Source organism: Asterias amurensis, chromosome 12 (assembly GCF_032118995.1).
Source record: "Asterias amurensis chromosome 12, ASM3211899v1".
NCBI classification, from domain to species: domain Eukaryota; kingdom Metazoa; phylum Echinodermata; class Asteroidea; order Forcipulatida; family Asteriidae; genus Asterias; species Asterias amurensis.
Window position 1 is genome coordinate 16,520,765 of NC_092659.1, and position 27,948 is coordinate 16,548,712.

At 39.3% G+C, this 27,948-nt stretch overlaps 2 protein-coding genes and 1 non-coding gene across 3 annotated transcripts in view; all 3 read right to left on the reverse strand.

The window, feature by feature from the left end:
* Positions 1-139: 139 nt before the first annotated feature.
* On the reverse strand, positions 140-5,136 carry LOC139945049 (galactose-3-O-sulfotransferase 2-like). Its single transcript, XM_071942305.1, has 3 exons — positions 4,943-5,136; positions 3,296-3,477; positions 140-2,968 (listed from the first exon to the last, which is right to left on the reverse strand). The coding sequence occupies exons 1-3, from the start codon at positions 4,952-4,954 to the stop codon at positions 1,816-1,818; spliced, it is 1,347 nt and encodes a 448-aa protein (XP_071798406.1). The 5' UTR covers positions 4,955-5,136; the 3' UTR covers positions 140-1,815.
* On the reverse strand, positions 3,622-3,696 carry Trnas-aga (transfer RNA serine (anticodon AGA)). Its single transcript has one exon. It is a non-coding gene; the product is annotated as a tRNA-Ser (tRNA).
* A 1,029-nt stretch (positions 5,137-6,165) lies between the features above and the next one.
* Positions 6,166-27,948, reverse strand: part of LOC139944779 (peripheral plasma membrane protein CASK-like) — a 135,137-nt gene continuing 113,354 nt past the window's right edge. Inside the window, 9 exon segments of the mRNA XM_071941886.1 lie at positions 6,166-12,197; positions 12,499-12,585; positions 12,815-13,017; positions 14,484-14,564; positions 15,199-15,279; positions 15,828-15,943; positions 16,663-16,862; positions 17,176-17,409; positions 24,938-25,132. Coding sequence (XP_071797987.1) covers positions 12,021-12,197; positions 12,499-12,585; positions 12,815-13,017; positions 14,484-14,564; positions 15,199-15,279; positions 15,828-15,943; positions 16,663-16,862; positions 17,176-17,409; positions 24,938-25,132 — 1,374 coding nt within the window. The 3' untranslated portion in view covers positions 6,166-12,020.

Consider the following 27,948-nt stretch of genomic DNA (forward strand, 5'->3'; position numbering starts at 1 on the left):
CACGCAATTTCGAGGCAATGCTGTTTGGATCATTGTATTCTACTTTTAAAACATCTTTCTAACCATATGCATTTTGTAACAAACGGTTACAAATGCTTTTTATAGACCAACTCGTCCGATCCAAGGCAACGTGTTCCTTTAAGAGGATACCCTTTACCAATGAGAACATGCCTTGGTGCCCTTGCCCTTTCAAAAACGAAGCATACAGACCTGCAGCCGATTTCACAAAACGCTGGGATTAATCCTATCTCGAGTTAGGACGAGTAACTTTTCCTAACTTAGGATTATTCTTAAGGTCTGCATGCTACATTGAAGGGCTGGGACTCGTCCTTTGTCCTAAATAATCTTAAGTTGGGAAGAGTTTGGTGAACTCAACGGCTGTAACTGAATCATAAAGTTGCATCTCCTTAAAGGCAGTGGACACTATTGGTAATTACTCAATATAGTTATCATCATAAAACCTTACTGGATTACGAGTAATGGGGAGAGGTTGATGGTATAAAACATTGTGAGAAACAGCTCCCTCTGAAGTGACGTAGTTTTCGAGAAAGAAGTAATTTTCCACGAATTTGATTTCGAGACCTCAAGTTTAGAATTTGAGCTCTCGAAATCAAGCATCTGAAAGCACACAACTTCGTGACACAAGGTTTTTTTTCTTCTTTCATTATTATCTCGCAAAGTCGACGACCGATTGAGCTCAAATTTTCACAGGTTTGTTATTTTATGCATATGTTGAGATACACCAACTGTGAAGACTAGTCTTTGACAATTATCAATAGTGTCCACTGCCTTTAAGGTGGTCACCTTGCTGCTGCTTCCCAGGTTGTATCGTATACACTTGGGTGTGATACATATCAGTTAACGGTTTTTTGTATCATGGCTTCTGACTGGCAGCCCTGAACAAAAATGGTTGTTAGACCACCACCGGAAAGGTGGTCCGTATGGTTCAAAGCCCGCTTACAGTCAATTTTTCTGTTTTCAACCACGAATCATTTTAAATTTACTCAGTCAGTTTCCCTTGTGGTTTATCATTCGAAGTACGATAAGGTGCACTGTGGGCGCCTTTGCAGCAAGCAGTTTCTTTCTTTGCAACAACATCTGGGGTGGATTTCACAAAGAGTTAGGACTAGTCTTATCTCGAGTTAGGACCAATTGCTCGTCCTAACTTAGGACTATCCATGCAATTTGTATATCTCCTAGGACTAGTCCTAAGTTAGGACTAGTCCTAACTCTTTGTGAAATCGACCCCAGTACAGACAATGATCAATTCTGCAAATGATGTAACATAAAACTTGCTTGTTGAAATGGCGCCCGTTGGTATTTCACGTTCCAAAACATACAACAGCTATCCAAATGCACCCTGCACTCGAACGAATGGTGAAGACTTCATAAATCCGGATGAAAATAGACAAAGACAGGAACTAAACTTTAAAGGCACGTTAAACAAATTGGTTTTTGCTAGCAAAATAGTTGCTGACAGTGTAAGCACTTTATGTAACCCACCATATTGATATACTGACAAACCTGTAGAAGTTTGAGATCGATCGGCCATCTGGGTCACGAGAAAGTTTAAAACATTTTGGATGACATCGATTAAACATTTTTGTATAAAACGCTCACTAGGCGATAAACGCAAACGGGAAATTAGCTTTATTTATTTCTCATCAAATTAAGACATTTCAGACAAGGATATTTCAATTGATGTTTTCTACTATCTTCATCATTAGACCGTGCAAGTATTACGTAAATCTGTGATCTTAAGACGATTTCATCTCTTACCAATTCGGTAAAGTTCCTTTGAAATTCAATTATTTTTTACAAAGAATTATTAAGTGATAGTTGCGTGTTCCCTCCTTTGACTAAAGTGTCGGTTTGTTGTGACTGACGCTGCCATATTGAAGAGAGCAAAGCAGATTTTGATGCAACTATCAGAGTACAGTTGACCCCTGACCCCGCCTTGACCTTATAATCAAAGTACTTGAACCGACCATGTTTTGAGACTTCCAAATCTCCAACACATTCATCAAACACTTCCTTAAGTTGCTCACGGAATTTGGCCAAATCGGTCTGGAAGTTTGGTCCGTATACTCTGATCTTGTTCCATAAGGAATCATTGAAATGTTTATAAAGTTTCATATCCACCGAATTCCATTGTCTCAACTTCTTCCTGAGTGATTCGGAAACGGGCGCTGAGGGCAGCCTCACGTTTTTGGACACGTACAAAATGTCGGCAGTGTCCCAACAAAGATAACTCTTCAAGAGTAACAACGATTCGTCGTAGTACTCGGTTATCAAAACTAAATCCATCTCTTCTTCTAGCTTGTCGATGTACGCTGAGACCATGTCGCCGTCCTCGTGGTGCTCGTGATCCAAACCCATGTCAAACATCTGATTATTCTTTGCGTAATACCAGCGAATTCCTTTTTGCTTCTCCCATGATAAATGCTTCAGCCTGTCCCGGTAAAACTCTGGTTTTCCCATGAAGTGTTCTATCTTGGCTGGCATCATCTTAGGATGTCTCCGTTCTTTGCTAAGAAACGCATCGTCGAACTGGAAGTGTGAGAAAGCAGATTCGAATTGGTGACCCGGATCGCGGAGGATGGTGACGTAATGAATTGGTGACGTCATGAAGGCATCCATCTTGGCCCTGTCGTAGCGGGCGTGGCCGGTCATCAAGTTGTACATGAAAGTCCTGGACAAATTGGAAACCCCAATTGGAGGGAGAAATATTTCTTTTGGAGTTGTCGTTGATAAATTGATATAGCCGAGATGTCCGTTTGTTTGTCTTTTGTTGAGAGCGAACGAGAGCCCGCGTGTGTACCCGAATCGGTTAATGATGTGCGACAGAGTAGTGCTTCCAGTCTTATGCGTTTTGATGAAGACCAAGTTGGGCTCTGGTGTACCGCCCTCACACGGTGCGACTGAGGGATGTAAATTCATCTTCTGAAGGCCGTTGGGGAGTTTAGTCCTGTCAGTTCGAAGTGAATGAAACAAAATCATGATTTTATAATTTATAGTTTGTGTTCGTAGAATTCGAAGCATAACGCTGAATTGCGATAAGTTGCACATAGTTCAATACTTGTTTGTACCCGCAAGTGTGTTTATAGTTATCAGTCACAATTTACATTCGTAAACATTCATTCGTTTTTATTCATACGACCCATTTTTTTAAAAGAAAAAATAGAGCTTAACTATTGGTTGTTACTCAAAAGAGTAACACTTTTGACCCCCCTGTAGAGTGGGTTCGTTTTCGAGACCTCATTAAAATTGAGCAGTAAATAAAGGGTCACCATACCTTGAGTTGGAAGTCTGCTGCCCGGATGAAGCTTGAAACATACGGTGGGTCGGCCGGCTTTTTTGCCAAGCCTGGATTTTTTCGGACGGCCACGCCATCCTCAAAATCAAACCACTATATATTTCGAGGAAACATGACAGGATGACGAAACCCAGCAGAAGGGCGAAGATCAGATGATATTGCTGACAAGAAAAATTACAACCAATTAAATAACCTAAAGTTTTTAACAACTAACGGCAATGAATAATTTTGGTTTTACCCATATGCACTGATGTGTGTATACTCAATACTTTCCCGAGCTCTGTGAAAAAAAAATATCACAGGCATATTACTCGGGTGGGATTCGAACCCACGACCTTTGCCACTCTAGGGCAGCGTCTTACCAACTAAACCACCGAGACTGCCCGGTGGTTAATTATTATTTAAAACTGAGAAAACTAGTGGTAGCACGTTTAAAAGACTAAATAATTACATAACAAAAGTTGAAAAAATAGAATTAGCTTTTGTAGACAACTTACCAACCAAAAGGACAGTGTAAAAATGTAACAAATAGTTGTTTTGTTTAAGGCCAAATAAACAAAAATCCAGTTGATCGTCCCCTCCCTCATCCTTTTTTGAGGTCAAATCCTTGTTTTAACTATTTTTTATTTATTTTGTTTTCCCTTCAGAGACAAATTGTCTGTGTATTTCTCATATTTACGACCTGAGCGTAACTGCGGTGATTTTAAGACAATCTAAAACAGTCGCCGCTCGAAAAAAAAAAATTAACAGTTGCAAGAGAAGAACAATTTCAACTTGTTTTGTACGACGACGTGATCCCGACGGTCGGGAACTAATCGCAGGCGCACGATTTCTCAGTTGTTCTGCCCTGAGCCTTTTTGTTGCCTGCGCGTTGCCGACGGTTTGCGGGAAAATCGTAGGTCGACCTGAGGCCGGTGTCGCATTCAATTATGTCCTCTATGCAATACTATCAGGAGGATATGCCATAATGTCCACCCGGACGCTGCTGCATAATGCAATTGTGTCCACCCGGATACATTTGCATATGCAGTTGTGTCCGCCCCCGTGCAAAACCGTCCTTGCAGTAAATAAAACGCCCTTGGTCAACGGAACACGTTCGCCATTTTTTTTGTACAAGTGCTTGTAATGAATGACACGGGAAATATTCGGCCGTTGGGTATTCGCTGCAATCATAACATTACTTGAATTTTATTCATGCTGCATATACGTAGGTTCAGTGCATGCACGCTCGCTTACGCGCGCACCTACAGAAAGCCGTTTTTTGCTCGACGTTTCGTTCTGTAACCGCCTTCCGGTGTAAACTGTTTGTTTCCCCGATGATGACGATCTGAATGAGGACAGTCAAAGTTTGCCAACACCATGCAGAGAGTAGACATTTTGCGTTATTATACGATTCACCCTGGTGTTGTTATAAACACCATGTAATATTTCAGAAGATGCACAGGCATGGAGGGGGTGGGATATGACTTTATGCCGGTGTCAGATGCAATTGTGTCCGCCATGCAATACTGTCCGCTCCGGACACTTTTGCACATTTTAGGCATCGACTGAACCTACGTAATATGCAGCATGAATAAAATTCAAGTAATGTTAGGAATACATACAGCACATTGGTTTTAAACTTACCCGTAGTTGCATTATGGCATCTTACCGTGCAACATCAAGCCTACTTTTGTAAACGTCTGCACATCCTGCCCACAATGGTTTAAAAGATCACAGAACAGGCTTCTGTTTTCTTCTAATACGTAGGTTAAGCGAGCGATCATATGGACTATCTGATGCCAGTGCTTTCACAGTCTAATACAAGCATGGAGCAACGATACAAGTAACACAACGCTGTCTGGGTGGGTAGCAGTAGTACCAACATTAATAAGTAACACAACGTTGAAACACTGCTCAAAGGTTCCTATACCATCTATTTACTCATGACGACAAACCTGTTAATAATTATCTACAAGCCTGTACTCGCTTCGGCGGGCCCGTAACCAAGATTTTATTTATTTATAATAACTTATTTATTTATTTATTTTTTATTTTTTTTTATTTTTTTATATTTTTATTTATTTATTTTTTTATTTATTTATTTTTTTATTTATTTATCTATTTATTTATTTATTTATTTATTTATTTATTTATTTATTTATTTATTTATTTATTTATTTATTTATTTATTTATTTATTTATTTTTTTTTTTGGGGGGGGGGGATGGGAGCTGATAGGGGAGATATGAACAGTAGTTCATCGGAGCGTTAGGGTTAGCATTGGGCGTGTGATTGGCTAAGGTAGCAGCTTGGCCGAAATGCAAGTATGCCTAAAATTGTCGAAGTGTAATTAGAAAACAAATTGGAAGGAACGAAAGTTCGTGAAATTGCGTTTTGGACGAACTTTCCCCTTAATTTCTGTCCTTAGGCCTAATGATAGTGTTTTCGTCAACAGCAAATTTTATGGATTCGTAATTTTGAGAACAGTTTTATAGAAATGGCCACGCATGAGAATCTTCTGATTTTAACCGGAATTCCGGTGTTTTCCCTTCAAATTTGTCTTTCTTCAACCCCAAATCATATCAAATAACCAGTCAATTTCCCTTATGGTTTATTATTTGGTGCACTGGGCACCATTTCAGAAAGCACCTCTTTCGATGAAACATCAGTACAGACAGTGAGCATTGCTGCCAACCTAACAAAACATCTGCTTGCTCAAATGGCACATGTATGTATTTCACGTCCCCAAAAATAGACCATGGCTGGAATAGGCGAGCTTGCACTGCGCGTAAAGATAATTATCCTCCACAAAATTAATGTATTTATATCATAAAACAAAATGCAAAGAACACATTGAAAGCCAAAGAATAAAAGTTAACTTCTGAAATAAGTTTATTTATACATTTGTTTTTGTATTTAAATAACGTCACATATTGAAAGAGTAGCATAGACTTCCAAAAAAGTTGTCTCTCACAGAAATGGCCCTCGCACAGGAAATTCTACCGAGCCCATCATGCACTAGAACCCATCGAGCTACAGACGTTCTACAATCAGCTGGTGTCCAATTTCAGAAAGCTGGTAAGTGTTGAGCATAATTGAGCAGGGCACCAGTCATAACAAATGTTAGATGAATGGGTTTTAAAACCGCGTTTACAGTGAAGCCATGAAATGTAAATTGAGATTCGGCATTCGAATCACGACCATAGCTCAAGATCATACTACTACTGTTGAGCTTTAACATGGTGTGGCCATCTTCGTTTTACTCCAGTCCAACTCATTGTAACCAAATTGAGGCTGGACGAAACAATAGTCTGGTGCCATGTTTGAGCAATGAATGTTAGCATTCAATACTGTTATTGGATACAGGAAAGATGGTGACAGCGTGATGAAAGTCAAAAGACTGGTGACCTGTTCGTGTTTTTTTTTTCTTTTTTTTTCTACAGCTTACTGAAATTGGGCCGTTATCTAATCTATAAAGAAGGTGGGCGTGTTCCCCATTACACTATTCATCAAAAATTAATTCATACCTCGCAAAATACTTGTTTGCTACAGACGTAATATTGCTGCCTACACTTTTTATATATTGTGTTTTTTATGATACATTATGAGGGAATCCAAGCACAAAAAATATCTTCAAATTAATGTAAAGAATGTGATGTTTAAAGAGACCAAGTGTTCACAAATACACTTAGTTATTTGATATAGATAAGACTAAACAATTAAATAGCGTGTGTTGTTCAAACTCCAATGACAGTAGATTGAGGTTAGTCTGAATTGGCATTATAAAAAAAAACAATTTTGGCGTGGTCAGTTATTAAAAAGGACATCCAAATTTAGTAAGTTTCTTTTTACAATGAACATTGTATAATACCACTAAAAAATACATGAATAATGCAGTCAAACTTCACGAATGTAAAATACTGGATAAGGATATATCCTATGTGCAGAATTCATCACCGCTATGCAATCATCCAGTTGTAATTCCAATAATTGGAAATGTCTTGGGACACTAGGTGGCAGCAGACTTACCTGTCTGCTGCCACCTAGCGTTCCAAAGTATCAAATTCCTTCTACCGTATAACACGTAATAACAACCCTACAAATTATATTTCTTGCGATTGCTATGAAAGCAACATGACTGCAATTGTGTCACATTTTGGCAGCATATAAAAAGAGAAATAAAAAGGAGATGCTAATATTAAGCATTATATAAAACACAAACTTGGATAAAAGTTGAACCAGGCCATCAAAACAGTACTATGAATAATTAATTCATGTAAATATTTCGCCGTCTTTTGACCGCATGGGGGCGTATGTGGACCGAGTTTTCATTCTTCTTGTTCATATTTTCTGTAATACAAGAAAACCACAAACAGGCAGTTCAAATAAGGTTAAAGTGTTACTGTGATTCAAGAAAAAGCGCCCTCATGCGGTCAAAAAAAATATAACAAATTGGTCAGGACTAGAGAGCAGTGCTTTGATATCACCAGGTCATTTCCGATGGGTGATTAACCACCGTATACTGAGTGCTTTCTGACCTCAGTAGGTGGGATTCGAATCTGTGAGGTGGCATTCAAGATCAATCATTTTAACCACTTGAACCTACTGGGCATTTTCTACGGGAAAACAAAAATACAGGTTCCATTATCTAAATACAAAATAAAATTAACATAAGGAGTTTGCAGTGACCCCATGTACATGTAGATAGATCTCTATTTTTTGTGTATGATGGTGGTTCATCGATTCAGATTGTATACTCCCGACTCTTGACGCAAAAAAAGAACACTGTCTGAAATGTTGAGTCCGTCGGTTCTTCTCGGAACCACCAATCACTTAAGAGATCTATTGAAATAACGTCACCATACATGTCTTATGTTTATAGTTCCAGAATCATTGAGGGGAAAATCAAAATCATGATTGTGGCAGATTTGATGAGCAATCTCAGCTGGGGAATAACATTTTTCTATAAATGCAAAAATTAGCCTGCTGAGTTGGATCTCAGCCTACGTCGTATAATAATATACAAATCTACATAAACCACGCGACTCCTCATCTCATTTCGTATGTACATAAATTACAGGTCAAAAATTATCCCATTGTGTTTTTCTGTTGTTTACACAATTATTCTCCATTCCTCGGTTTCTACCCACCTTTTTTTTTCATATATATAAATTCAATTTGCATAAAATGAGGATTGGTATGCCTGATTTTAAACACTGTACCACTTTAGGTACAACGCCCATGTCACGCGAGGCATCTTACAGGCAACCAGCTCCAGGTAATCATCAAGAAGAAAGGGCATTCACATTTAAATGTTTACAATATTTTTCTTAGGGATTACAACACATTGTTTTGAAATAACTTGTGTCCTACCAAATGGTCCTGTAGCATGCACTACAGTTAATTTCGTCAGAAGTTGCCTAGCCTGGCCTTTGAGTTCACGAACTGCGTAGATACTATACAGCATGGTACATAACAGTGTTGTGATACTGTGGGGTTGAAGCATGGCTTTTCGAGGTACCACAGAGGTTACAACGAGGCCAGATGTATGAGGTTATAGCAACCTCAAAAAGCCACGCTTTTACCCCAACGGTATCGAGTACTGTTATTATGTATGTACCGTGCAGCATAGTAACTATGCAGTTCGTGAATTCGGTGCTTGCGTAAAGAGTTTTGGACAAGGCTACTAAGTTGCCTGTAAAAGTTGCCTCGTGTAAAAATGCTATAAAAACTGACCACTTCAGATCATTTTTATCTGCACTCGATTTTAAAACTTGCACAAAATAAAAAAAAAACCTGCCACAGACTTACTCTAACAAAAGAACAATTTTAACTTATTCAAAGAAAGTTAACGGTAGGTGTATTGCTACATTATCTATTAAAAAAACACCATACAGTTTATTTGTTTCAAATTCAAATTACAATACAAAACAAAGTTCAAGAAAATAAATGAAGGGGGGAAAAAGAAACGAAAAAAGGGGCAAAGCTTACGACAGAAACGAAAATGGAATGATTTTGAGATTAAAAACATTCAAATTAAAAGGATTTTGAGCTTTAAAAAAATCGCATTTGATACTTCAGGTCTGTTAAGAATTCCAGATCAAAGAGTCATTTAAAATAGTTTCCCTCTGAACGATTGGGTAATTGCCTCAAGTCTCGAACCTAACAGAGTCTGATTTCAGCCAAAGGTTTACAATACGTGAACAGCGTTTTCAGGAAAAGAGTATATCCGATACTGTCAATAATAAGTTTGCAATGAACACATCACACAACTAACCATAGTATCAAATGGTCACATTTTAAAGAAAACATCAAACAAGCAGCTACAGGTTTATCAGGGTTTTCTAATGGTGCATTAATGTTATGGTTATTGAAATTGGCACATTGTAGTAAGAATGCGGGTGCATAGTATTGCAGATGGAAATATTAGCCAGGAAAATTTACGCCAATACCAAATTTGAAGAAAAAAACCTTTCAGATTGAAAATAATAGTCAGTTGAATTCAATGAAAGTGTCAAAGGACTATGCTCAGTTCTGGCTGAAACACAACACCTATACATGTAGCATTTTTTTGTTTGTTTCTGTTTCCAAATCATTTGCTGATCCCGAAAAGGTCAAGGTCACCTGACCTTAAAGTCACCTAACCTTTGCGGTCCTACTTCACAGAGACATTGGCTTTGTGACAATGGATGAAATATGTACATGCACAAGGGACATGGACGATCTGGGGACACTTCTCTCTTGATGTTACTGGCCAAGGACATCACTCGACATAAAAAGACCACTCTTCTATAGCACACTAAATGCATTGATACACTGGTTATGTAAAAGAAAGAAATATAACATACACGTAGATAGTCCGAGGACATCTTCTTTAGTGGAAGACTTTTGCTACCACTAGGTGGCAGCAGACCTACCAAGTAAATTTCATAGCTGCCACTAGGTGGCAGCAGACTTACCAGGTAAATTCCATTGTTTGGCTCATCAGTGTTACACACAGTCAATAACAGACACCTTCACAAATACTTGGTGCGCATGCGTTAGCCTTAAAATGAGGTGGGCACTGGTCTGGTTAGAGACCAAATTTGTCACTTAATATACCAGGACGTACCACATTTGACAGCTACACTCGCAAACTGATTATTAATTTTAGAAGTGGTCTATGGCAGTTTGCAAAAACACCGCCACAAGTTGGGCCCTGTCCTTCTGTTTAAAGCCCCATAAGGACAGCACACATTTCCTAATAAACTGACACAGTCCAAGCCCTAACCCTAACTTTGAAAAAGGGTTGATGCAAAATACTTTCCAGTGTGTCTGCTCTGCTGCCACCTAGAGTTTCAGATGGTCCAGTTGCTTTGAAACTCACATTTGTGATTGATAATGGTGTGGTGGTAAAGTGTGACTGACACAAACTCATTGCTTTGTTAGAGAGTTGGCAAAAAAATTCATAAAAAAAGAAAAAAGGTTTCTACTCTAAATGAGAATACAAACAGAGAAATGCTTAAATCCAGCTTGCGAAATAAAAATGAATGCCAATGACGCAGCGTGTGAAATCATTATCCATACAAAACGCCATTTTACCGATTACAATTTTGTTCAACTCATCAACGACCGTTTCCAAATATTTACAAAGTTAATCAATTGATTAGGTCTAATTAATAGCGACTCAGCGATAACTACTCGTACCAACCATGTGACGTTACCAAAAATGTATTTTTAAAAAACAAAAAAAAACACGTTTACCTCTCGTTACATAAAGGCATTATAATCAACATTCATGCCTTCGTTCCAATTATAAACATTTGTAAAAACTAGCCAAATGTCTTACGCATTGCTTAAAGTAACGAACAAATTGACAATGAAAGGGGGATAAAACAATTGGAAGCTAAACCGACTGACGACAAATTAATAACCGAAAACAATGAAAGGTTATCGAAATTTCAAGCACTATGATTGGTCATTATGACGCCTCGCACTTTATTCGTTCACTGGTGCCCAAGGGAACTGAATACCTGAATAGTCCACTATAGTATTAGCTGGTACTCATGTTGGCTAATTATCCCCCAAAAAGGTGACCAATGGTGTGTTGGTACCTTGTAACTGTGTAGCTAAATAAGTTTAATATTAATCATGTTAACTAGCTTGATTAGTTTGTGGTTTTATAACCAATGAGTTAACTAACCTGGTTGGTTATTTAACCAGGTTAGTTGTATAGTAAGTATATAATCTAAGATGATTTGGATGTTTAACATGTTAACTGGCCTGATTAGTTTGTGCCTATTGTATTTTCATAATCCAACAAGTTAACAATCCGAACTGGTTAACTAAACCTGGTTTGTATAAACGGGTATTTTAACTAACATGATTAGGGTATACATGTACAATAAAAAACATGTTTGGTTTGTGCCCAAATAGGTTTGTGAAACCAAATAGCTTAACTAACCTGGTTAGTCAACTAACTATTCCGACTAACCTGGTTAGTTAACTAGCCTGGCTGGCTGTATACTAAGTTTAAGTATCATGATTTTGGCGGTTACCATTGAAGCATGTTACATTTGTGTTGTTTTTTTCTCACATTGTCAATCGACTCAACTAATCGGTACCCACTTTTAACTGGTTTACATGTTATTCTTCCGTCGTCAATACACTCCACTGATTGATTAGGTCAGTGAAGCCCCGGTACCCACACTCTAGTTGGTCAACCCAATGTCGTTCTTTCATTGTCAGTAAACCCAACTGACCGGTACCCACTGTGGAGTTGTGCAGATTTCTTCCATGGCTTGCTCCAGCGTGCGGATGGTCTCTTCAATGTCATTATTAACGATGGTCAAATCAAAGAAGTGCCCGTAGGCCTGGCGGAGTAACTCGGACTCCTTTCCTAATCTCTCCAAACCATTGTCCTGTAAAGAAAACAAATTAAAATTTATACAAACAAAGCAAATTCACACTTAAACACTAAAGTGAGTACAACTGATGCAGTCACAATAAACAGTGCCACCAAGAGTTCCTCTGGGGGAAATTTTAGATGAAAATCAGCAAAAGTTTGAAGTATTTAATTCAATGCATTTCTATTCAATGCATTTTGTCCATAAAGTGAAAATTTTGCTTTGTCGAAAATGCTTAGAGAACAGGAATTTTTTTGAAAGAGTTTTGTGGCGAGACAAACAATTCTGAGCCTTGCATCCAGGAGAGTTGACTTACGTGCATATCATTCATTCCTGTAATGGTAGGAGCAGCAATAAAGACGACAAAGGGAGCAAACTCCGCACATCGTAGAACCTTCAATGCCTAAAAACAAGAACATAAGTACATTTTACGGTAATAAGTGTTAGATCAAAGTTCATCCAATGTAATAATAAACATATCTTCCAAACACCTCAGGGCCTTGCAACAGGAGTTCCGGAGCACTCACCGCCCTGCCAGCAGAAGGAAACAAGTCTGGTAGCAAAGAAAGATAAACTTATGCAACCATAGGTCAGAGGTCACCCCCATGTCATAGGTCAGAGATTAGACTAACCTGTGGTTCAACATCTAAGATGGCAATCAGCCCTTGTGAGTGAATCTTCCTGATGGTGTCCAGCTTGGTGCCGTACATTGCATCTTCGTGGGTTCCGTACTCCAGATATTTGTTAGTTGCAATATCCGTCATCATTTCTTCATGGGTCACAAAGTAGTAATTCTTGCCGTTTTCTTCGTCTTTCTTGCATGGTCTCGTCGTATCTACAAAACAAAGCACATATTTGTAAGATTTTCTATTCCCTTGTGCTGATGAAAACTAACTATCTGTATTTTGATACGGTGGAAATTAACATTTCTTATTCCAATTCTAATTTAAAGTATACTGATTAGGCCTAAAACTGATGACACAACAGTTGTGGTTTAGCTAGAATTTGATAATCAAGGCGTGGGTAGAAGATTCTTTAGTTTATCTGATCCCGCCTATACTAAGTAACATTTTCCAGTGACTTATACTATTTTATTACACTTCTTTATAAGCACAACACTACAAAAAGAAATTGAAGAGGTAATAAAAAGACAAACATATTGAAAAAATATATTGTATACAAGGCCTAAACAAAATTAATCTTTAAGAGGGCAAGGCCATTTTAATTTTTACAGAGGGCACTTCCATTGGAAAAACTTAATGGACAACTTTTGAAAAGGCACCAAGGCAAAGCGGGGCGACAGAGGTCATGACCTTCATACATTTCTAGGCCTAACATACAATTACATATGCAGAATATAACAATATTTAAACTGTTGCAAGAAATTGCCTAATGTTATTCCTAAAGGGTACCTGTAACAGCAGTTAAGAGCAAAATAGTAAAATACAGAGCAATAAAGAAAAGCAATGAATCATAACAAGAAAAATGAGAGTATATACATGTACAAACAAAAAAGTCATGGGTTAATCATAATAATAGCAATTTCAATGTCATACAGATATTGCAAAGTGTTGTACAATTAAAAAAATACACAAGTTATTGAGAAATACATATAAAAATCAGTCAAAACATTAGAGAAGTAAGCATTCAATATAAAAGTGATAAAAACTCAGGTTTTAAAGAATGTTTTTGAAGAAGGAGAAAAAGGAAAGAGACAAGTTACAAAATGCAAAACACATAATAAGGTACATGCAAATATAAATATGAAATAAACAAAGACAAATATTCATGTAAACGCAGTAAAGATTACACCACACCATACATTCTGCAGTGAAAAGCAAAACAGGCAAATATATTAAGGTGAAGATAGCTGAAAATAAGTTAAAAACAGAAGCAAGTTTACCACAAAAAAAATAGGAAAGATTCAGGGTTCACCAGTACACACATTAAAATATGAACTGACATCCAAAGGGAGACTTTCTGGGACGATAGAGGGCAGCAGACTTACTGGGTAAATCCATTGTTCTCAGATTATGCGCATGTTCAGAACTACGTAAACAATGGAAATTTACCTGGTAAGTCTGCTGCCACCTAGTGTTGGAAAGTCTCCAATTTCAGAAGAAAGTAATTTTGTATGGTGGCACAACTGTAGACTAACTGCTAACTACTGACGAAGTCGCGACTATTTGAGGCACGACTAGTTGAGTAGTAAATTCCAATACTAGCCAAGGCTTAGTGACAATACACAGATCACAACCACAGGCGAGTTTGAATACATGATATGTATAAACCTTTACTTACGTGGAATAGGGTAGGCGTATTTATCTGGATGACTGGTTATTAATGTGTTCTTGATGTGTCTTCTCCCAACACCATGTGCTCCTAGTGGCAAAAGACAGAGAAATAAAATTAACATACATGTGTAATATTAATAATACAAGACATTTATATAATGACTTATATAAAGCAAATTGCTACAAAAATAAAGATTCAAACAAATACGTCTTTAAAGGCAGTGGACACTATTGGTAATTACTCAAAATAACTATCAGCATAAAACCTTACTTGGTAACAAGTAATGGGGAGAGGTTGATAGTATAAAACATTGTGAGAAACGGCTCCCTCTGAAGTAGCGTAGTTTTCGAGAAGGAAGTAATTTTCCATGAATTTGATTTTGAGACCTCAGATTTAGAATTTGAGGACGCGAAATCAAGCATCTGAAAGCACACGTTTTTGTGCAACAAGGGTATTTTTTCAATCATTATTATCTCACAACTTCGACGACCGATTGAGCTCAAATTTTCACAGGTTTGTTATTTTAGGCATATAGAGATACACTAAGTGAGAAAACTGGTCTTTGACAATTACCAATAGCGTCCAGTGTCTTTAAAAGTCCCTTGAGAATCTGAAGAGAGGCAGCTTGGCGAATCTGAATCAGTCACAAATTCGCACTGGACTAGAATTTTGTCATTTTAAACACTTTGAAGACCAATAAAAATTGTACAAATTGACTTACCAAGAAGTACCAGCGTTTTCCTCATGAATGCAGGCAAGCGAACCACTTCTTCATATGTGACCAGATCAAGTTGATCAAATACTGAAAATACAAAAAACTTATTTTGTTTTATTTGAATCGGTTTATTGGGAAACATTCCATCTTGGCCAAAGGCCAAATTGCAAAATCTTAAAAAATAATGATGAAAAACAGACTAACAACCAGCAAATACAAAATCAAATACAAGAATGCAGATCAGTAAACAAATGAAACATGAAGCATCAAAGGCATGCTGACACAGACAAATTGAAAACAGAGAGGAGGGAAAACATTTTCAACAGATGCTCTGATTGGTTTGGAATACTGTTTAGCAGCGGAACTAGGTAAGGGAATGCACTCTTTTTGTAGCACTCTGTTCTGCAGCGAACTTTGGACTACATACAACTACTGCGCAGTGATGAGTCTGCTCGAGTTGGAGGGAGTCAGTTATGGAAACGGGAGGAAGGTACACTTAAGTCTCTGGCAAACTATACACACAGGCTTTCCTAGTGGTTCTCAAGAGTGGGGAAGGTTAAGTACCTGGAGGGGGGGTGATCATAAGACTGGTATGCAGGACTAAGCAAAAAAAACAGCTTATGGTATGCACAAACCTGCATTGTGTTTGGCAAGATACTTGTCTCGATACTGTTTCTTCCGTCGACCGAACCACGTACAAGACGCTTGCTGCTCTTTCTTGGCTCTCTCGATGGCTAGACAAGCAACTCTCCTGGAATAGAAAAAACAAAGTCATTATTTGAGGGTAGTATGTCTGTATACCTGGCTCAAGGATGTAAGGCAAGTGTGCCCCGACAAACAGTTGAAAGCAATCATTATGCAAACATTGTGATTCCAACATTCTTGAAGTAATGGTGATGGGATCAGTCTAGCTATTCCATTCACAGGGTTAGTGTTAGGGTTAGGGTTAGGGTTAGGGTGAGGGTTAGGGTGAGGATAAGGGTAAAGATGAGGGTTAGGGTTAGGGTTGGGATGAGGATTACCTTTATGGCAAGGATGACGGTTAGGGCAAGAGCAATACTGAGGGTTAAGGTCATGGTAAGGATTGGGGTTAGGGTTAGAGGTAGGGTAAGGGTAAGGATTTGGGTTAGTGTGAGGGTTTGGGTTAGGGTAAGGTTCGGGTTAGGGTTTAGGATAAGGGTAAGGATGGGGGTAAGGGTTAGGGTAAGGATGAGGGTTAGGGTAAGGATGAAGATTACCGTTAGGGTAAGGATTAGGGTTAGGGTAAGTGAAGGTTAGGGTAAGGTCCGGTTCACACTTCCTGCAAACGAATACTTTGCATTTGTAGAAATGTGCTCAACTCCTGCGAAGCATTCGCAGCAAAACCGGGATGTGACGTCAAAATTTGAATCGCATTTGCAATTGCATTTGCAGGAAGTATGAGCCGGGCTTAAGAGTGAGGGTAAGGGTCAACATAAGAATAAACCTCACCATTCTTGAAGTTCTGGTGATGGGATCAGTCCAGCTGTTCCATTGAGCGGCTCTCCTTCTTTACGCGCCTGCCACCAGTTGTGATCGTCTTTGCTAATAATCTGTAGAATGTCCCCACACCTGAAGCTCATGCCGGCTTGTTGACAAGGAATCAGGTCATCTTGTCCTGGATCGTACTCAAACTGTGCTCGAACATAAATCTGTGGTAAACCAGAAAAATCAGAACAATTCGTGAATGCAGCCCTGGGGAGGCCCTGGAATTTTGTTTACCCCAAGGGTTACCCCGGCCAACTTTCAGGCTGTCCCCGCCTACGCCCCTTTTCCTTGGGGTTCCAGTTGCACTGCTTACCCCCTACTCCAGAGCAGGGGTGGCTATTCCCCGGGGTTATACCCATTTGCCGTGGCAGAATGGGAGCAGACCTGGGGTAAAGCGACCAAAGTGTGAAAAGGCCGGCAGACATTTCACGAGGGCAACCACAGGAAATAGAACAGTGTGATGGGTGTAGAACCTACCTCACAAGGCTGGGGTGCATTCCTGTAGCTGGGGACAATCTTAAACGTGATGCTCCCTCGTAGTTCCCTCAGCATTCTCTGAAGGTTCTCCACCGTCTGGTTAGCAACGGACACATTATTGATTTCTCGGATCTCGTCGCCGACGTGTAACGTGGCTTGTCTGTGGATCATACCTCCGTGCATGATACGCGCTACTATACAGCGACGGTCGTCATTCATCTTTAGTGTGATTCCCTGTAAAAGAGAACAAAAAACACACAATTATTATTAAAAAGTTCCTGCCAAAGTAACCTTTGACAAAGTGAAAATAAATACATTCCTGCAAACTTTTAGCCACTCATTTGCAGACCTTGAAGGGGCACAGCAATTTTCCTCTGATAAGGGCACTTCTAAAAGGAAAAGTTAAATTTGTATTGGAGCTTGCAAAGAACACCACAGCAAAAGCACGTGGCAATTGCTGTGAGTGCCGTCGGTTATTTCGAGGCATGCATTTGCAAGACCAATCCTCATTGGTCAACCTTGTTAACCAAGCCTTGCTCTCATTGGTTGCCTGATTAACCTTATTTCCATATACATAATTTCACAGGTCACAAACTCTAACACATACAACACAAACACACAACAGTGTAATAAAGCCATAGGGGGAAAAAACCTGGACTGTATAACCCGGACTCTCGAGAACTTATCCAGGAGCAATCTACAACAAGAGAGTTATGTGCCCGGGTAATTTGATCGTTCACTTGATAAAATGAATTACTATTTTATATTTCTGGTAATGACACCAAGGATGCGTAATAAGTATTAATATTAGTAATAATAATAGTGGCTTCGATATAGCATGCATATCCGTCACTTAGTGACTGTAGCATACAGTATTAAGCATACTGAAATTGGCAAATGAAAAAAAAATTGCGAGGAAAACAGTGAATTAAGGTTAATAGAATTTGGAGTCTAGTTCCTATAACAAGTCTAATCACATATCTCTAAATGCATGAGAACTGTAGCGTAATAACCACACATTTTATTCCCCCTGAATCCGACGTTAAGTAGAGCACAACTCTGACTGATGCAGTCACTTATTGTACCTCTCCGATGACATAAATGTACAGATGCTTTGTATATGACTCAGTACAACTGTTTGTACACATGCAAATCCTTTTGGACCCGACCTCCGGCTTCTTCCATTAGGACCCAACGAAGGTAATGCGTGGCAAAGTAAAAGGACTTACGCATGACCAGTGATGAAATGTCACATTACTTCTAGTTTGTCCACTGAACGTTAAGGTATAAGACCATCGATGGTGTTTGGAAAGGTATATTCATTACCCCCCCCCCCCACCTCTTCATTTCACAGCAACAGAGATTGAAATTTACATTGCCCGAGGACAGTGATTTTAGCATCAAGTCCGTAAACTCACAACTGGACAAATTCGACGGTCCTCAAATTAAATATTGACTTTCAGCCATATAAGTATCTTGCAATTCTAAGTATTAAAGAAAAATACCCCATAAAACAAATGAGACTAATCTTCTTTTTTAAGGTCTGTTCAAATGTTACATATTTTATTCTTATTAAAATTCTGGGCTCCTAAAATAAATTGGGTCCAATAAACATTTTGAGCTACATATTTGAAAGATGAAAAAAACTCGTGGGAGCTGAAGGTAGGAGTTGATATTCTTCTTAAAATAGTCTAGATTGTAGGATTGAGGAAAACTTGCACCAGACAAGGAGTTCAAAAGAATCATGATAAAAAATACTTGGTGTTTCACCCCAAGACAAATATTTCTCAAAACAATTCTGTAAAATTCATTGCCAAACACACCACCTCACGACTTTAACCGGGTTGAAGCCAAATCCCAGAATCAAGATCTGCACTAAACATCTCGGAAAGCAACAGGGGGAAATAAACGCTATACTTTTTCACAGATAAGAACGTTTCTCAAAACGATTCCGTAAAAGTCATTCCCACCCCACCACCTCACGACTTTAACCGAGTTAAAGCCAAATCCCAGAACTACAATCAGCACTAAACATCTCAATGATAAATTGCCGGATTTCTTGATTGACCCGGTGCCTGTTGTGATAAATTAGATATGATCACGACGAGACGAGCAAACTGCGCCCACGTTAAAGTGTGTGTGAAATTGACCTGTCCCTAATCACATAAATCTTGGCGTACCACCGGCAGACATCGAGGCTCCCTCGTATTCCTTCATTACCTTCCTGACTTTCTTTCTGAAAATAACAAGATGAAATCCACTTTCCTGGTTTATTAGCGCCAACTCACGAGATCTCGTTAGGCCCAACGTGTACCTTAAGACCGGCTCATCAGTTTACCCTTTCAAAAGTACTTTACAGTCGGCCTAAAGAATCGGTAATTGTTATTTAAAAAGTAAATAAAAGCAAACAAGATTAGGATTCCGATATGAAAGCTCACCGATTTTTGTTCGTCTACTGTTTATTGTTGTAGCAAAACATTCTGTGCCCAATTTCACAAAGCTGTTCAGCTGAAATTACTGCCTCATTGTAAACTTTATGGAATTTCAGCTGGTAACCAGTTGCTATTAAGTTAGTTTTTTTTTGTGCTTAACGAGTTTTTACGCTTACAGGCTTGATGAAACTAGGGCCCAGGTTTCTTTTTTGTTTTATTATTGTGATGTTTTTCAAGACATTTCCACCATAAGTCACGCTTTTATTTGTTCTGCCTGTACTGTCACATTTTTGGGTCAGATATTAACGACAAAAAATAATAAAACTGATTTATGATCAACATATCCACGGTGCTGGGTGTTCAAGGCGCAGTAAAACCAAAAACAAGTGGTAGAGAGTTCCAGATGCGTGGCACAGCTGAAGAAAAAGACCTGTCACCCCATGAGTGTCGAGACTTGGGTTCAATGAGGAGAAGCATGGAACTTGATCGAGTATTCCTTGATGGAGCGTAAACTTGAAGCAGTTCAGAAACATAGCCCTTTATCCCACACAAATTTTTTTCCTGCAAGGCATGCCGAGGAACGTTTTTGAAATATGAGACCTATTCCTTTACTTAGCACAATGTAATGGTTTACAAGTTGCTGTTGCGCAATGTATAAAAATAAGCGCCTTGAGTACATGGGCCCAATTTCATATTTCATAGCGCTGCTAAGCACAAAAATTTGCTAAGCATGAAATTTTTTCCTTGATAAAAACAAGATTACCATCAAAATTTCCATGTGATTTTCAGGATAAGCAAACAACAGCTAAATACCAGTAACAAGCAATATGCAACAATTGAAAATTTGGTTGGTAATCCTGTTTTTATCAAGGAAGAAATTTCATGCTTAGAAAATTGTTGTGCTTAGCAGCGCTATGAAATTGGGCCCTTGTTGGTAGATACGGTCTGTGAGCGCTTTATAAGACTTCAATATTATTATTATTTTTAATATGCTGCCAATCAAACCATGAACACCGGGGTGGACTCCCTTTATACTATTTGTTTGTACACTGTAGTTAGGTAGTGGAAATCAATTTTAATAGACGTGAAATTTAATTGATTATAAATTACATACCAGTATCGATCCCGCAGAGATTTATTTCCATCTGAAATTTGTTATTTAATTTCAAAAGTCTCCCCACACAATGCACAAAAGGCCACTTGCGATGCGGGCTACACACTCCAGAAAAAAAAAAAAGCAGGCGTAGAGAATTAGGTTAATAGAAACCCATTCACATTACACTCGAAAGGGGACAAATTATAGGCGGCAGAGTTACTGTCGGAACTGAGAAAATATCATCTGAAGGAACTGCCCCGCCTCCAAACACCCGCCCCGCCATCACCAATTGCTGATAAATTACATTGCAGCAATCGGAATAAGCCAAGCATGAACAGAATCCATGATATAGTAATAGTCCTAAGGAGCGTACCAAAGCACTTCTATGAGGAATTTAAATTTGCATTGGAACTAAGCAGAGGGCACAACGACAAAAGCACAGGGCACCAAGACAATAGACCGATCCAGTAGGCTCCGCCCACGACGCACGTGTGAGCAAGAACATGGGGTTTCTCCAATGCCTTTCTGCACAACTCTGCCGCGCGCGCCAAGCATACGCGCACGCATGTCGGACGTTAGTGTTGGACCTTCGTTGCGTTGTGATTGGTCAATACGCAATGGGGCGGAGCTTAATGGATCGCTCTATTGCTATGGGTGCTATGACTTATTTCAAAGCCTGTAACACTAGTGCATCTAAATTTTGTTATAAATAACCTAGGCAGTGACAAAACTACAGGTTTAGACACAATGTGGACTATTTCTTTATTCCTTTGGAAAGTTGACGGCTCAAGAAGATTTTAGACTTTGAGAAAATCCTGAAATAAGGAACAATGTCATGCTTAAAGACACTGGACACTATTGAGGCTTATCCTATACCTCACTGGTAAAGGGCACCCTATGAGGACATCGTAAATTTCTACTGTAGCATTTTAAGGGCACCAAGACCAATAGGCATGGAGGCAATCGCCTCCGTAAAGTATCAGGCCTAGCCTGTGGATTTTTTTTCCCTCAGAACTCAGGGAAAGTACTAAGTATATATTGCTTAATACATCAGTGTAAGGGTAAAATCAAATTACTAGAGCTTCTCCTTTTTACAACGGCTGTTATCGTTGAGATGTAATCCAACCTTGAGTGCACCATGATGAGCAGCAATCTCCACTCATTAACAATCTATTGACCTTCAATTAACGAAGTGATTTAATCAACAGCCCACATGACACACCACATTCCACACCTCACGGGCATTCTCAAGCGCAGCGCAACTCCCAAGTTCATTCAACTCTTCTCTTCGGTCTCGAGGATTCAGGAAGTTCTGTCTTCAATATCAGATGAGACAGATACACACTCTCAAGGGATGAGATTGGATGGGTGTGAACATTCCTGGAAATGGTTTGCGGGTCTGGATCCCCCTTACTCTAGACTCGGACCCTACCAGCCACTACGATTCAGGAGATAAACAAACTACAGGTTTGGACACAATGTGGACTGTTTCTTTATTCCTTTGAAAAGTTGATGGCTCAAGAAAATTTTAGATTTTTGAGAAAATCCTGAAATAAGGAACAATGTCATGCTTAAAGACACTGGACACTATTGGTAATTGTCAAAGACCAGTCTTCTCACTTGCTGTATCTCAATATGCATATAAAAAAACAATAACTGTGGAAATTTGAACTCAATTGGTCATCGAAGTAGCGAGATAATAATAGAAGAAAAAACACCCTTGCCACACGAAGTTGTGTGCTTTCAGATGCTTGATTTCGGGACCTCAAAATCTAATTCTGAGGTCTCGAAATCAAAATCGTGGAAAAATACTTCTTTCTTGGAAACAGCATTACTTCATAGGGAGCCGTTTCTCACAATGTTTTATACTATCAACAGCTCCCCTTTACTCGTTACCAAGTTAGGTTTTATGCTATTAGTTATTTTGAGTAATAACCAATAGTGTCCACTGCCTTTAATATGAGCGCAGAATTCTGCGATAAGCACATACATGAAACAGAGTCCATACCAATATCTGATCTCGACCAATTTTGAGACACTTCCTGAAAGCGCAATACTTGTATCAGTAACTGCAGCAAAAAAACTACCGTGATAAACAAAGAAAATGAGGATTGGTCAACTTCAAAAGCGGCAAGTCGAGAAATGATTCTGCATAAACTCTGTAAGCAGAGAATGGTAGGATAGCAAGTGCAGATTGCACAACCAGGAAACGAGCAGGAGAGCCACCCTTTTCCTCACCTAACCACCACACAATTCGTTTAAAAAAATGCACAAATGAAACTGTACATTTTCAATAGCAGCACCCCCAAAAATAATAATTACAAAAATATTTAAAAACTCAAAAAAAATAAATACAAAATTTACATCTTTGCCCCTACCCCACCCCAAATAAAAATGAAATGTCAGGTTACGCCACTGTGCCGCGGCAAACAGTGCGATTTAACACCTCCTTGCTCTTTGATATAACAATATCCACAGGGACAATAGGATGTGATGCACTTAAACACCGGCAAACCCACACACTATCTATTTCACTTCAAGGAAGAAAGGGGGACAAAACGAGGGAAGGAAAAAAAGAAAAAGAAAAACACGAACAAGACTCCAACTGTCGGTGTCAAACACCCCTCGTCTGAAAAAGGAACGAAGTGCCCCAAGTTCCCTGACATATGATCTCCGCTTCTTAATCAAATTAATTCCGGCGTCCCGTCTTGACACTTTGCTCATGTATCAAATACACCCACTCTGCATTCTTGCACGGCACGATTCAAGACACGCTCGAGTGCACTCACGATCTCGGTCAATCACGCCGTCTCTTTAATTAAATCATTACAATATAAATAGGGTTTCGGACGAACATCGCATGACTGCAGGGGGAAAATAGAAACTTATCACACGAAATAATCTTGTCTTAATATTTGCAAAGGATACTTTTTTACTCCGAGCAGGCCTGGAATGAAAATGGAGGCCACGGAGGTCACAGTCTCCATTGCCCCGGTCTTGGCCTTGGTGCCCCTTCAACAGTTCCCCATAGACTTTAAGATCTCCCAATGGAAGAGCCCTTTGCAATATGAAAATGGCCTTGCCCTCTAAAAGATGAAGCTCTAGGCCTGCACTAGGCTGTGATTGAAGCTAGAGTCACCTCAGCAATTGCTGGGCTGCCCTGTGCTATTGCTGTGGTGCCCCTTTGAAAAGTTCAAAAACAATCTTACATTTTCCTCATAAAAGTGCCTCTAACCAGAGGACAACTGCAGCGCCACTTCCAAACTTGAAGGCGCGACACCTTGCTACATATGGCAGTTACAGGTTGAAAGGCTTCTGACTTTGAGTGTGTGAATGTAACTTTATTTAACAAATAACCTGGGCCCAATTTCATAGCTGAGTAAGCACAAAAAGAAGCTGAGCACAACAAACTTATGCTTACAAGAATAAGGTTACCAGCTAAAATACCATGTACAATTTGTAACTGGTATCCTGCTCATTCCTGCTAAGCAGACAATTGCTAAGCAATATTTTCTGCTCAGGTAGCTCTGTAAAATTGGGCCCCGCCTGCGATCGCTATCATTAATCAAAAAGCCAGTTTGATGACAATACATGCTGACAATGTGGACTACTGAAAACTTCCCAGAGGCAAGTAAAATGCGAAGTTGTGACTAGTCTTGTGGGCCACTTCACAGAAAGTATATTATGCGCAAGGCGTGGAGGCTCCGCTCAATAATATTAACATCCAGGGTGTATAACCAGAAAAGTGTAGCACAGAGCTCTAACATTTCGTTACAGCTAGCTAATGACTTAAAAGGACTTAAGCCTCTATGAATTTCTGCCAAAGTTAGTAAGCGATATAAGCTGGAATGTGTAAATGTGGTGCAAAACAGTTACTGGAATTGCGCTAGCATTTCTATGCATTACTCCTTTTCCATTCCCATGCAGATTTTAACTTTCCTAAGACAACAACTGAGTATTTGAGACATGTCAAACTTTCACACACAATTTTGCAAATCAATTGCCTACAAGCTTCCTCACGACAAATAGCAAATTTTTTTTTACCAAAACACAATAAGCAATTCTGAGATATGGTGGACAAAATTATACTATTATTTGGTTTGTAATAGGTAGGTTTGTATGTGTATAATTTGGACCGTAATTACCTTATACAAATTTAAGGCTAGTCCTAACTCGAGATAAGACTAGTCTTAACTCTACGTGAAATCCACCCTGGGAAACCCAAGAAACTTACCAGAGGTTCATCAGAGTTCTTCTGAAACTGCACCAGTCGGACTCGGGTGACCGAGTCCATCGGTTCGATGTCACCGTTTGGAGACTGCATTTCTTCTCGTCCGTTAAGGAAAGGCGACGTCGGAGGCGGAGTTACTCGGATTGCTGCATCGCTGTACACTTCATGGGCAACGACGTCGTGAGCTTGCAGTAACGCCTAAGGTTAAAAAAACACAAAAGAAAAGAACGGGATTAAGTCATTATGATTCTCTCATTACAACAGAGGGATCAAGCAGTAAACCGTATCTGCAAAGATCTTGATACATCAATGACATCCCAGCAGGGCCCACTTTCATAGACCTTCTTAAGCACAAAAAGCAGCTAAGCACAACAAAACAAAGCTTACCAGAACAAGACAAAACTAGTACCATCTCACAAGTACAACTTGTGACTGGTATCCTGCTCATTCCTGCTGAGCAGAAAATGGTTAAGCAGTATTTTCTGCTTAAGCAGCTCTATGAATTTGGCCTCAGCTCTGAGGAAGGTCTACATGGTGCCACTCAACAGTTGAGTTCACTTCGATGGGCCAACCCTCACAGCAACCTACATGTACATGTATCATACAGTATGATGCTAGCTTACAACATGGCCGTTTCCTAACAGTACAGTCAAAGCGCTAATCCACCTGAGCCAAGTTTGAACTAAATAATCTTGCTAAGCATTTTTGTACAAAATAATCTTGCCAAGCATGAATCGGTGACCAGCCAAAAAATACCACATAAATCACACTGCCACAACTGGCGCCCTGTAATCAACAGTATTTGCTTAACAACTTTGTGAAATTTGGCAGCGCACACAGTAAAGTCACTTGGTTTCAGCGGTCACTATCTCTTGAATCAATGTTACACATACCTCTCCTGCCATCCAACCAGCACACATGCTAAACCAAACACTCATATTGACAAGGACTCCCCAACATCAAAGCTACTTACAGCAGGCATGCTGTGCTCCTATTGGTCACTTAATGACCAATCATAATCAGATACAACTACTCAATTGACCAATCACAATCACTGATACAATCATCCACTCTATGCCAATGACATCATTAAAGCAGGTCTGTAATTTCATCTTCGAAGGGGTGAGACCATTTTGACATGGGTGACTTCCATTTAAAAAACTGCTCAAGTCAACATGAATATTTCAAAGGGGCACCGGAGCAACAGAAAGGCCACCGCTTTTAATTCCAGAGCAGGCTTTAAATTCATCGAGCCACTAAAGCACAAAACGGTGCTTACAATTGTTCTGCTAAGCAAAAGAAAAGCAGGACACCAGTTACAGCTGCACATGCTACATTGAGTACATTGGCTGGTAACCTTATTCTGGTAAGCATAATTTTGTTGTACTACGATAGATTGTTAGATGGAGTAAACCAATTTACAGGAAGGAAGTTCAAACTGCAACAGTACAAGAGAACAAATCTCACAGTAGTAATGAACCACAAGGAAAACAAACTATGGAAGTTTATAAATAGTTTTGTGTTTGAACAAAGAAAAATTTACTGGAGCGGGATGTGAACCATCAACCTCCGGATTAACATACCATCAGTCTACCAACTGAGCTATAAGTTGGCCTACCAAAATAGAGAGACTGCTATCATAGGGCTGGATAGCACAGTTGGTAGAGCACCGGTATGTTAGTCTTGAAGGTATTGGTTCAAGTCCCACTCCAGAAAAGTTGTCTTTGTTCAAATCTAGTACTGGAATAGATTAAGTGAACTGATGAAAAGATACGACAAAACTCTTACAATGTATATTTGGTTTGCGGTAACACCATGTGTGTATCTACTTGCCAGGTAGAGTTTGTTCTTAAAGAACTGTCTTGCTTTATTCTACTGCCGCGGAGTAGATAATCGGAGGTTCGGGAGACTTCTCAGTTCTGAAAAGAACTGTCCTGCTTTTTAACTATTACGAGGGTGGATGGTATAGAAAATAGACTGGACTACTACTTTAGCTTATAGGATCGTAATAAACTGTACTGCCGCGGAGTCAATTTGAATTGGTCTCAACGTTTGGACTAGCTTGCTCTAGTCATCGTCAGGAGACAGACACACACATAGATACACACATGGTGTTACCGCAAACCAAATATACATTGATACCTCACCATGCAGTGCCTCAAATCCTAAAAAACTCTTACAACGATAACTTTAAGGTGGTGGAAAATATGTATAGGGAGTATATAAGAGTAGTACGAGAGAAAATTTTCTCACATCACTCTAGCCTTTGTAAACAGATACGGTGATGAGTAACGAACAGCATCTGCACTATGGTATCACGTATTATGTATAACCTCCTAACAGCTATACGAGGGAAAATATCTCGCAGTACTGGAGTTCATACAGTGAACGCATGTATAAAGACATGGCAAAATGTCTTCAAGAAAAGGATCTGTGGCCATAAAAAAATGGAAGATGCTCCAATAGCAGAAAGCAATGAATGTTGAGATGATCGTAAAGTCCGAGTAGGGGAATAATGATGAACAAGTTCAGATAAATAAGCAGGAGATTGACATGTTTGAGCCTCATTTAAGTATGAGAGCAGTACGAGAGAATATATCTCTGGGCACCCGCCTTTGGAAAGAGATACAGCGATGAGTAACGAATAGCATCTGCACCATGGTATCACTTTTATAACCTCCCAACAATAATACCATCAGGTTATACAAGACTAATCAGGTATACTGCCATTCCTTAGGGTATCTATCGTGTGCTTTTACATGTAGGTGTAGACAGCGTCTGTCATCAAAGCTGCATCATTATGCATTAGATTTACTCAGATGACAGCGCAGGAGCTAGACTTGTCGACAGGCACTGGTCTCACAGGCCCAATGATTTCATTGGATACAATAGGCAAGGATAAAGCGAGGCACTGGTCTTACAATTGGTCTTATCTTATCATTAGATTAATGTGCTGTGACTAAGCTTTCCATATCTGTGCTACAAACACAATGTATGATTGGTCCGAGGTGATG

Coding starts and splice junctions, on each gene's coding strand:
- LOC139945049 (XM_071942305.1), bottom strand. Junction 2,969..3,295: donor CAGCAGACTTCCAACTCAAG/GTATGGTGACCC, acceptor TCGAACTGACAG/GACTAAACTCCCCAACGGCC.